This window comes from Calidris pugnax, unplaced genomic scaffold, assembly GCF_001431845.1.
Source record: "Calidris pugnax isolate Ruff unplaced genomic scaffold, ASM143184v1 scaffold24, whole genome shotgun sequence".
In the NCBI taxonomy this organism is placed as follows: domain Eukaryota; kingdom Metazoa; phylum Chordata; class Aves; order Charadriiformes; family Scolopacidae; genus Calidris; species Calidris pugnax.
Window position 1 is genome coordinate 17,090,586 of NW_015090922.1, and position 11,473 is coordinate 17,102,058.

An 11,473-nucleotide genomic window follows, 5' to 3' on the forward strand; every position below is an offset into this window, starting at 1 on the left:
GGGGGTCGCTGCGCGGGCGCGGGGGGCCCGCGCCCGGCAGCGGCGGCGGCGGCGGCTCGAAGGCGAAGAAGAAGAACGGGCGGAGCCGGGGGGGAAAGGCCAACAACCCGCCGTACCTGCCGCCTGAGGTGAGCTGCCCCGGCCGGGCCGGTGCCCGCCGCGTCCCGTCAACTGCGAAGGGGGTGACTCCCGCCCGGGGGCCCGGCGCTGCTCCTGTCAGGGCCCGGGGGCGGGGGGCGGCGGAGGGAAGGCTCGGTGCTGGGCGGGCTGGCAGCCCCGGCCCCCGGCAGGGTTTGTTGGCGGGTCAGGCTGGAGGCGGGTTCTGGAGAGGGTCCCGGCGGTGTTGGTGCGGGGTCGCCCCGGGGTTGGGCTGGCGGCTGCCGGGCGGCCCTGCAGCCCCGGCTCTGGAACCGCGTCTCCCCCTGCTCCGGGGTCTCCTCCGGGGTTTGATGTGGCAGCCCCCCAGTGCCAGCGAGCTCCCTGCGTCGTCTACCAAAACCTGTCCCTTGGTAGCATCTCGCTGCCTGGCACCTGTCTGTGGGTGCTTTGCCGTCTGGGAACTAAACAACTTCAGAAATAAAGCTTTTGCTCAGCTCGTAGTCCTGAGCATCCTGTTCGCGTCTCTCCCTGAGAGACGTGGGTGTAAGTCCCTTTCCAGCTGCTGAAGTCAAAGTAGACATTGCTCAGCGGGTTCTAGTGACTCCCTTCCCAGCTAGTTTGGCAACTGTTTTCTGACGTGCAGATGCAGACGGTACTGACTGAGTGTGAGGCACCTGCCTCTTGCAGAGGGAAAAAATGGTATTGGTAGTAAGTGGGTGTGTTGGTTAGTTCAGGCAGTTGGCACCACACTAATAGACTGTCACTGTGGAGAGCGTTACGTTGCCCATGGAGTCGATTGCTTGGCCCCACTCAGCGAGCTTTCTGTAAAATATAAGAGCCTGCGCTGGGAAGAAGCGATTCCTCCACAAGGCAGGGCTGTGACTCTTGGCAAGAAGGGGAAAAAAGTGCTTTGCTACTGTTAGATCTTCTCCACGGGCAGGATTGTTCCCTGCAGCCGCAGCTTAGTTTTTGTTCTTTTCAGCTGGAGGCTGGATGGCCCCCTGTGGTTTCAGCAGAGCTTCCTGTCGCTGGCTACCCTCTGCAGTATGTGGCCCAGCAAGTCTAGGCTTGTTGCTTTTCTAGTCCCAGCTGCCTTGAAAGAGACCCACCCCCTTATTTAGACGACAGCACAGTATGTGAATGTGTTTTTCTTAGAGCTGGGAAGCTGGTAGATGGTAAGAGAGAAAAACCTTCCGCAAGTACCCTTTTCTCACTGCATAGCTCCGCTGTCTGAGAGCTGAGTTGACAATTTGGAACTTCCCTCTTGGTATTTTGCCACTATAAGCACCGCTGTGGCTAGAAGCTGAGCTAGAAGGCAAGGAGAGGGCTATTGCCTCTTCTGACATGTAAATCGGTGTCCCGAGGAAAAGGAAGTGCTTAGTCTTGGCAGCCCCATTTAGTCTGCCAGCTTGCTTTCTTATGTCTACAGTCCTTCTCTCTTGCAGAGAGTAGGTATGCAAGGATATGCGAAGGAGTCCATTAAAAACTAATTGAGTGAGGGAAGGTATCAGTGTGCAGGAGAGGAGGCAGCGACTTCTATTCCCTGATTCTGACCATATTGGGTGAATGGAAGCTGCTGGGTAGGGTGGGAATGGGATGCAGTGGGGTAGCATTGTGGGTCATGGATGGGTGATGGAGGAAACTTAATCACCTGTTGGCCCATGCCTTTTTGGAACTGGAACTCTCTCACTGTGACCGTTAGACTGGCCCTATTCTTTACTGGCAGTAAAAAAAATCTCCCCCAAACAGTATTATCCACTGTGTCCCTCCCTATTTTTGTCCTCTGGTTTTCATGATGTGGGATGTAAACAGCAGAAATAAACCTAAAGTAAGTTCTAGTTGAGTGTAGGAATGAATGGCGAAGAGGCTGTGACTTAACACAGTATATTTCTGCCACTTTCCCTCTCTCTGAAACCATCAGCATGAGCTGTGGGGTATCTGGGCAGCTGACACCTATAGAAGTCCCCGATGGCAGAGCATCTAACCTTTCTGTCTTGTTTCATTCTCTGACCAGGCAGAAGATGGGAACATCGAATACAAGGTGAGCCTTTTGATGTTGCAGAAGGAGGTCTTCCTCCCAGAGGGGTTATTTTGCAGTAATAACTTCACCAAAGACAGCAAATGGGGAACATGTCCAAGGAAGGGACAGAAAAGTGGACACCATACTAAGGAACTATCAGTCATCTTCTGTGTCTTTGTGCCTAGCAATACCCAGTATACTTAACTGGAAGAGTTTAATCTTGGTACTCATTTTTAGAAATCTGTTTTAGGAGATGAGACCCACTGTGTTTTTTATGAAATCTTGCTTTTGAAGAGAGCCACAGGTGTCCCTGATAGTCATTTGTCCCTTTCTTGTGGCTCACAGATAGGTCCCACAGTGCTGTCTTTACCCCCCATAGCAGGGAGGGTACAGATCCCTTTGCTAAGATACAGGAGGTTTTTCTAACATATACTGTATGTACCTCTGTGAATTCCTTTCTCACCTGCCCTATGGCTTCCATGCAGACACTAACATGGGCTGTGTTTTCTAGAGGTGGGTCAGAGTTGAGGGTGTTGCTTCGTGGTGTTGGGTTAGGGAGTTGCTGGCTTGGGCAATGGGATTTCCTTTGCATCCAGGCTGTGACTAACTGCCCCCTCCATTAAACAGCTAAAGCTGGTGAATCCCTCGCAATATCGCTTTGAGCACCTGGTGACACAGATGAAGTGGCGACTACAGGAGGGCCGAGGTGAGGCTGTCTATCAGATCGGTGTGGAGGACAACGGGCTGCTGGTGGGCCTCTCAGAGGAAGAGATGCGTGCCTCACTCAAGACACTGCGCCGTATGGCAGAGAAGTATGTGTTCCCTTTCATCTGCAGGACCTGGAGGCAGAAACAGCCTCCGGTAGAGAGGCTTGTTCCCAGAAGTCCCCTGAGAGCTGATGGCTGCATTCTACAAAGCCCCTGTATGATTGAAATTCCCTTATCATGAGGCTCTGGAAATACAAAGGCTTTTGGCTGGAAGCCTGAGGCTCCTTCCTTGCTATTCCTAGTTTTCATTCTACTCACTTTGCCAGCTGTGATTCTAGAGGTGCAAGAGCTGCTTGTACAAGTGTGTGTCTCACTCCTTCCTTTCGTGTTTGTGGCAGGGTTGGGGCTGACATTACAGTGCTGCGGGAGAGAGAGGTCGATTACGACAGCGACGTTCCGAGGAAGATAACGGAGGTGCTTGTCCGAAAGGTGCCTGACAACCAGCAGGTAGGGACCTGCAACTTGGCCTTCCTCTCCTGCTGGAGGCTTAGAGGCTTCATACAAGCAGCTTCCTTTTGGGATGGGAGCCCAAACCCTAGAGGCACTTTGTCATAGATTGGCCCATAGCAGATGCTTTAAAGAGCTGCCAGAGGGAGGCTTCATGATAACACTTTTCATCTCCAAGATTATGGTTGAGGCAGATACCAGTAGGGAAGATTGCCTGGATTAGAGGCAAGAAATTATTTACTTCTGCGGCAACAGTTTTGATGCAGGCCATTGTGCAAGCAAGGAAGGATTTAGAGGTCCTGCTGCAGCAAATGGCCTTTTTTGTGATATTAAAATTTAATGTGTCACATCACAACTCTAGAAAGCGCATTGCAACTCCTGGACAGTGGTTTGCTGGGAGCAAGAGCAGAATCTGAGCAAAATTACACTGCGCAGTGTCCATCGTGGAGGGAAGCTCTCTGAGGCACATCTCACTGCCATGTAGTGTTCATGCACATCCAGCACAGCAGTGGTTAAGTTTCATGGTTTCTCTGTTCTTCTTCCTGTAGTTCTTAGACCTTCGAGTGGCTGTGCTGGGGAATGTGGACTCGGGGAAGTCAACCCTGCTGGGTGTCCTAACACAAGGAGAGCTGGACAACGGGAGGGGCAGAGCACGTCTCAACCTCTTCCGGCACCTCCATGAAATCCAGTCAGGAAGAACGTCGAGCATCAGCTTTGAGATCCTCGGCTTCAACAGCAAAGGAGAGGTGAGATGGGCTGATGAACTCAGAAAGCTGGAGGAGAATAGGACTACCCTCCTGTTACAACTGAGAGGACACAGCTCGTGTCCCTCCTGGGTGCTACTTGTCCATTTGCAACAGACGTTGTTTCTTATACCTCTGGTGAATGATGTCTCCTCACTAATTTTGAGGTCAAAGTCGATAGATAGGAGCTGGGTTTTCTTCACTTGCCTGCTCCTTTTCTCACTGAGTTCTTATGTTCATCAGGTGGTAAATTACAGTGACTCACGAACAGCAGAAGAGATCTGTGAGAGTTCTTCCAAAATGATCACCTTCATTGACCTGGCTGGCCACCACAAGTATCTGAAAACAACCATCTTTGGCCTCACCAGCTACTGCCCGGACTTTGCTATGCTGGTGGTTAGCGCCAACACTGGCATTGGTGAGTGTTGCCCTGCCTGCATGGACTGACAGCAATGTGTGAAGAATGGGAGGAGTGGGTTCTTTTTAGCTGGAAATGGTTGTCAGAAAAAAAATATTAGTCTGGAAGCCTCTATTGATTTCTTGTAAGACGGTGCCTATGAGTGCCTGGGAGAGGAGCAGAGCTGGGATCCTCTTATGAGCTGTAGACTGCATTAAACTGTGCCCTGGACAGAGAGTCTTTGTTTGGAAGTTGAGGCTGTGTTTGTCAGAAGAAAAAAAAACTAAAAAACTTTGGCATATTCTATGGGGTGCTGAATCCTGAAGCCTTGTAAAAGGGCAGTTGGAGTTCTCCCACATCTTTCCTTGACATTTTTGTGACTGTTTTCTGGCAAACTCTAGCCCAAGAATGAAAACTACTGCATCTTTCTGAAGCAAACAGATCAGTCGCAAAAATTCTTGGTGGTTTTTATTTTTCTGGACTGATGTTTCGTTTTGTTTAAAAGAATAATTTTGCTTTTTCATTGGCTGATGAACTCAGCAGTTAGGGTGAAATCTCTAGAGTGGGCCTGTGGGAGGGTCAGGAGACATAGCTGTCCCATAAACAACCAACAGTGGTGACTGCTACCACACCTACACTCTCACTTGTCTCCTGCAGCAGGCACAACGCGAGAGCACCTGGGCTTGGCCATGGCCCTCAAGGTCCCCTTCTTCATTGTCATCAGCAAAGTTGACTTGTGTTCAAAAGCCACCGTGGAACGGACAGTGAAGCAGCTGGAGCGAATCCTGAAACAGCCAGGCTGCAACAAGCTTCCCCTGCTTGTGAACTCGGACGATGATGCTGTTACAGCAGCACAGCAGTTTGCACAGTCTCCCAAGTAAGGGAAAATTTCTTTCTTCTGCTGGGAGCAGGCAATTCAGACTGGGCTGCTGTGTGGAGCTGGGGAAGGGCAACCATAGGGAAGGTGACCACATCTTGAATATCTTGACTTCTCATCAAACTTCCTACCTTTGCATTCTCCAGGAAGGCATTTTCCCCTCCCAGGCCTCTTTCTGGGCTCTGGGAACAGAAGGTGCCAGAGGCTGCCCTGGAATTACTTTTCCATGACTGAAGCATGGGTTGGCAGGGGATTTGTGCCTCGACCAACCATTGAGGCAGGGGTTACTGCAGAGCTGTACCTAGCCCATGTGCTCTCCTGCTCTGGCCATTTATTGCTGTAGTCTCTGTCCTCTTGCTGGACTCAATAGGTTCAGAATCCCAGCCACCTTCTGCAGCTGCACTCTGGCCTTCTGCTTACTCCTGTCTGTTTGTGTCTTACAGCATCACCCCTATCTTCACACTGTCCAGCGTTTCTGGGGAGAACCTGGATCTCTTAAAAGTCTTCCTCAACATCCTCCCTCCACTGACCAACAGTAAAGAGCAGGAAGAACTAATGCAGCAACTCACAGAGTTTCAGGTGTGTAAGGGTAGTTTGTTTCCAGTCCTGGTCCTGCACTCATTGCTGTGACATCTAACAAACATCTAGGGGCTCTGGGCACAGTGAAGAGGGATGTGATGAACTCCTGGACTATCGGAAGACATCGAAATAAAGGATGGACTTGCTCCTCAAAAAAAACCTGTTAGGCTGGGCTCTCTCCTAACTAGGCGAGGCCCATCTCAGAGATAGGATTGTTTCTCTGGTTGCCAGTTAAAAGGCAGAGGTTCTTCAATGGGAAGATAGTGGGAACTAGTGAAAGCTCTGAGGTGATGTCTGATGACCAGCAGAGAGCTCACCTCCCTCCACTCAAGGGGCGGGCACCTTGTTCTCATTCTGGAGTGCTATTTCACAGCTGTCTGAGCAGCTCATTCTTGTTGCCTTGCTGCAGGTCGATGAAATTTATACTGTGCCGGAGGTGGGGACTGTTGTGGGAGGAACTCTGTCGAGGTAAGTGAGGCCAGGCAGACGAGCGTGGGTGGGAATGGTTGCTGGAGTTCCCACAAGGTTAGAGTCACCCGCTGCAGATGGAGGCAGCGTGAGGCTCAGTCCTGACTGCTACCAAGATAACTGAGCTGAGGGAGGGTAAAGCTCTCCAGGGTATTGGGAGGTGTGATGAGCAGACCATTGGTCATGTGGTGGTAATCAGAGAGTCTGCTTTAAAGTTGCTGGATTAGGAATGTGACCTGTAGCATGCTGAAGGAAGGCATGTTGGGACCCAGAGCTGGCAGAATCAGCCATGATCCCAAGGTATTGTCTTCCTCCTTCCTCAGGCAGGAGGAAAGTTAGAGGGCAAGTCCTCTGCTCCCAGCAGAGGTTAAGTGCATGTTACCCCATGAGAGGGCAACTGTTCCTCAGTGTTTGGGACTGATCAGAGCAGTTTGGCTACAGCGCATCCACACAGAACAGGAGTCAACTGCAGTCTCTCCAGCAGAAACAATGCAGAGCACTGGGGACAGAATGGCCCCTGTCTGAGGGATACTTAGGTATGATTACTGGTATTCTTAGGTGTGGTAGTGTGCCTTTTGCTCCTAATGTAGGAAATCCCTGTTCCCACCAGCTTTGCATCCCAGTTAGTTGGTCCCGAGTAAGAGTCCAAGGACACTCACCTCCTTGGCCCTGGGGAAGGCCCTGGGGAGTTTGTGCAGGTTGATCTTGGAGGATGAGATTTATTCTTTGTCTCCTGATGAACTCTGTGCTGCTCTTCTGCCCTGGGCAGTGGGATCTGCCGAGAAGGGGAGAACCTGGTGGTTGGTCCCACTGATGACGGGAAGTTCCTCCGGCTGAAAGTGTGCAGTATCCAACGCAACCGCTCTGCCTGCCGCGTGCTGCGGGCTGGGCAGGCAGCCACACTGGCCCTCGGACCCTTCGACCGCTCCCTGCTGCGGAAGGTGAGTCCTGCTGTTGCCAGGTTGCACGCTGGACCAGTGAGCAGGACTAGAGGCTTCCTTGGAGATCCCCCATTGGTAGTGTGGGATTGAAGTAGAGATGTTTGCAGAAAACTTGCTGGAAGGGGAGGAAATGGCCAGGGTACAAAGAAAGATGAGTACAAAGCTCAAGAATGGGCTGCAAGACCAAGTCGCGGAGCAGAGACATGTTTGTAGTTTTGGGGGGCTGTTCACAAGCAAGGGGACTGGCCCTAACTGGTCTGAGCTTTGGGTTGTTGTGCAGGGCATGGTCATGGTGAGCCCAGAAATGAACCCCACCATCTGCTCAGTGTTTGAAGCTGAGATCGTGCTGTTGTTCCATGCCACGACTTTCCGGAAGGGATTTCAGGTGACGGTGCATGTGGGGAATGTGCGACAGACTGCTATCGTAGAGAAGATCCACGGAAAGGTAGGCATGGGAGAAAAGAGGAGGAAGATGGACCTCCCTCTGGGGTTTGTTTGGATTCCACTATGTCCTCTAGTAAAGCTAGAGGCTACTGGTATCTGCAGTAGCTGGGAGCACACTCCATCCCTTTATCCTGCCCATTTGGTTGCTTTTCCTCCAAACATGTTAAAGAGTTCCCTTCTTACAAAACAAGCAGCATGGTGGGCTAACAGCAAGACTGAGAAGGGAGATGAACTTTCCATTCTCCAGGGCTTGTGCCCTCCTGTCTCCCCTTATGCATACAGTAATGGGACAGGCTCCAGCCATGCAGCCTCAGGGAGGCAACCTGCTCATTTGCCTCATCTTAGCATCCATGCACACCTCTCCTGCATGCATTGGTATGGTGGGTGCATCTAAGCTCTCCCCTTTTTCTTTTCAGGACAAGCTGCGGACAGGAGAGAAGGCAGTCGTGCGTTTCAGGTTCATCAAGCATCCCGAATACTTGAAGATCGGAGCCAAGTTGCTTTTCCGTGAAGGAGTCACCAAAGGCATTGGGCATGTCACTGACCTCCAAGCCATCACCACCAAAGAAAACGGCCTGGAGGAGTCCCTGGGGCCTGGACAGCTGAGCTTCTGACTACCACCAAGTCAGAGAGATCTCCACTCACCAACACCCGGGGAGAAGGATGGAAGCTCCTGTAGCTCTCCGAGTGATGCCTGGAGCTGCTGTTGTCCCATTCTAGTGTGGGTGTCCCTTCTCCGCACTGTGAGATGGAGCCTGGGAGAGTTTCTCGCATTCAGTGCCGTACGTGGGACAAGTTAAGCATGTTCTCCACATCGCCTGCAGCTTTTGTTATCCTGCCCTCCTTCAGAATAGATCAGAGGCACCTGCAGACCTGGGCAGGCAAGTTCTGGCTTTGTTTACTGTTTGAAAATTACTGGTTGGGAGGAGCAGAACCCTTGAAGACTAGCAGTGATGGGATGTTTTTCCATCTCTGACACAAGATCTGGTCCCATTTCTGCTCTTTGAGCACTGGGTTGGTAACAACCCTCTCCTGAGTCATCCTGCAGCACATCCTTCTGGGCAGGGGATGCAAGAGGCCCTGCTACCCACAGCAGGGGCTTGGTAGAACCTCTCAGAATGCATCCAGGACACTTTTTAACCGTTTTAATCTTGGTTGGCTTTAATCTGCTATGTGTCCATTTGTGTGTTGGTTTTGCATTACTCTAATCTGAGTGTCTTACTGTCGGACAGATGTCCTGTACCCCACTCACGTGTACGCACTCCTTCAGCACCCCACTTTCTGACTCCTGGGAAGCTGTGGCAGCTCTGAGCGGCAGAGCCTCCCGACGTAATGGCGTGAGGGCAGAGTTTGCACTTCCATCTGTTCCTTGCAGCAGCCAGGCAGGAGGCCATTCCGTGGAGCAGAGTGGGGCCTGAGCCTGTGCTGGCGTGTGCGGGTTGTTTCCATGGATGTTGGGCCGCAGGTATCACCTGCACAAGGGTTTGCAGTGGGCTCCCTGGTGTGGCTGTTCCAGGGCCCAGCCCAGCTGGCTCCTCACAGGTTTGCCTTGTGTGTGAGGAGGACGGGCTGTGTTACAAACACAGAACCAGGTGGCTTCTATTGTTTAGATGTGAATGGACAGTGGCGTGACTTTATTTCTGTTTCTCCTGGAGGAAGAATTCTTTTCTTTCCCCTGCCACTGGGGTTTGTTGTCAGAGAAAAGCTGGTGTTGCCAGCCAGGACTCTGTGCACAAAGAGTGGAGCACGGTGTCTCCCACTCGCTGTCGTGCAGCTCCCCTGTGTGACCGTTACTCCAGGCCACTGGTAGTCTGGAGGGTGCAGCAGGGGCTGTATAAGCTGTACATAGGCTTTTGGTTTTATTGTTGACTGTTAGACCAAATGTGTCAGCTGTGAGCAACAGGCCTTCAGCCAGCCCCGTCGTGTGGCACGGTGGCCTGCCAGCCCTGACCGAAGAGAAGGGCAAGGGCCTGTGATAGCACTTGGACACCCAAACAAGCCCTTCTGCCATCCTGAGGGCAAGTTCTGCTTGTGGGCTGCTGGCGCAGTGCCTGTGGGGCTGAGCCGCCCCTGCTGTTGTGTGGATGTCACAAAGCAGGGCTCTCCATTGGGGTGGGCTCCGGCAGGGAGGAGGTGGTGGCTGCACCCTGCAATGAGTGTGCTGAGGCGTGGGGAAGCCAGTGAAATGGTGGCATCAGTGAAGGGATTCAGAGGCAGCTCAGTAGTGACAGGAGTGACCTGTCCTTTGTCCCCCACTGACCCAGCTGAAAATCTGCTTCTTGCCCATCAGTCCAGCAGTGAGACAGCAGCTGCTGGCTAAGGTTCACTGCTCAAGCAGGATCCCTCTTTCTTCCCATCCTGGCAGCGGTCTGGGTGTTATGGTGACATGGGCTTTCACCCATGGTCGCAAGAAGGACAGACCCAACTGCCAGCAGGCTCTTCTCTTTGGTGCTCGTGGGTCAAGAAAGCTGCCTGGAGGGTGGGGGGAGTTCCAGCTGTTTGCAGCAGCCCTGCTGCTGAGTGTTTTCTGCCCCAAAGAGGGCATGAGGTGCTGTGACCTCTGAAATAACTGATGGCTGGTCTCACCTCATCCCTGCCATCTGTGTCATGACTGTTCTTGGTGCCATGCTCTTCATAATTGCTGTTTTGTTGTCTTGAATTTTTCTAATGCTGGGGTTTGGCCCTGTTCCCCAAGCATCTATATACAAATGTACAGAATAAAAATGTTTTATTGAGCTTGCTGGCTAAGTTGTACAATGAGCAAGGGTGGAGCTGGGTCACGGTTGCAGATGGCTGCCCTTCACCCCTTCCTAAGCTTCCTGCATTCAGCCTATAAATACCACCCAGCGGCGTGGAAGGAATGCACGCACACTCCTGTTTACAACCGTGCTCTCCTGGCTTATCTGAGCAAGCCTGGGTGTGCAGCCTGGGGTGACAGGCAGCCACGTCACCCTGAGCACAGCACTTCAGGCTGTTGTGGGCGGAACGAGCTGTGGTGAGTGCTTCCTTCCAGCCACAAATTCCCCCCGAGCCTAATTAAAGGGATGTTTTCTAGGGCACACATCTAAGTAGTGGTTTGTTTTTAAAATAGCTTTGACCTTATCAAGGGGTTTGCGACTGCACTCTCTCCATGAGAACAGGTTGTTCCCTTGGGACAGGCAGAGGCAGAAGGGCCTCCCTATGGAAGTGACTTGTGTCACTGAAGGTATTTGCCTGTTCTCAACTTGTTTTTGTGTCAGGTAGTGACATCTGCAGAGTCTGGTCCTGCCAGACTCTTAGGAAATGAGATGTGGTGCTGTCATAGGAGCGTGAGGCAACCCTGCCAGACTGGTTGTTATTTGTCTTTATGTGAGGACTTTGGGGAAACTTGTCACTTTGCAAACGAGGACTGTCATTAAGGGAGTGACTCCATAATTCCTTCCTCTGACGATTACCAGCAGAGCTGCACGCACCAGAATGAGCTGCTTGTGCTTCCTGAAGTCTCTCAACAACTGTGTGGTCAAGTATCAGACCCCCACTGACAGCGGGGTAGGAGCTTCCCAGCACAGGCTCTCAGTTGGAAGGAGAGCAGCTCAACAGCTGGGAGCAGGATGGTACAGTTCCGAAAAGGAGGGGAAACAGCACATGCAAATACAGCTGCACTTTGCATCATTATCTGCTGCCTGAAAGGTTCTCTCCCCCTGCTGAGGGA

At 52.0% G+C, this 11,473-nt stretch overlaps 1 protein-coding gene across 1 annotated transcript; it reads left to right on the forward strand.

The window, feature by feature from the left end:
• The first annotated feature begins 6 nt into the window (after positions 1 to 6).
• On the forward strand, positions 7 to 10,518 carry GTPBP2 (GTP binding protein 2). Its single transcript, XM_014950874.1, has 12 exons — positions 7 to 128; positions 2,114 to 2,140; positions 2,747 to 2,931; positions 3,225 to 3,333; positions 3,882 to 4,079; positions 4,320 to 4,494; positions 5,131 to 5,350; positions 5,794 to 5,929; positions 6,339 to 6,397; positions 7,167 to 7,338; positions 7,619 to 7,783; positions 8,199 to 10,518. The coding sequence occupies exons 3-12, from the start codon at positions 2,798 to 2,800 to the stop codon at positions 8,394 to 8,396; spliced, it is 1,566 nt and encodes a 521-aa protein (XP_014806360.1). The 5' UTR covers positions 7 to 128; positions 2,114 to 2,140; positions 2,747 to 2,797; the 3' UTR covers positions 8,397 to 10,518.
• Positions 10,519 to 11,473: the final 955 nt, after the last annotated feature.

Bases quoted from the DNA above. Each gene is read 5' to 3' on its own strand.
- GTPBP2 (XM_014950874.1), top strand. From the start codon at position 2,798: ATGAAGTGGCGACTACAGGAGGGCCGAGGTGAGGCTGTCTATCAGATC. The intron at 4,495-5,130 runs GTGAGTGTTGCC...TGTCTCCTGCAG, and splicing joins TAGCGCCAACACTGGCATTG to CAGGCACAACGCGAGAGCAC. The intron at 7,784-8,198 runs GTAGGCATGGGA...TTTTCTTTTCAG, and splicing joins TAGAGAAGATCCACGGAAAG to GACAAGCTGCGGACAGGAGA.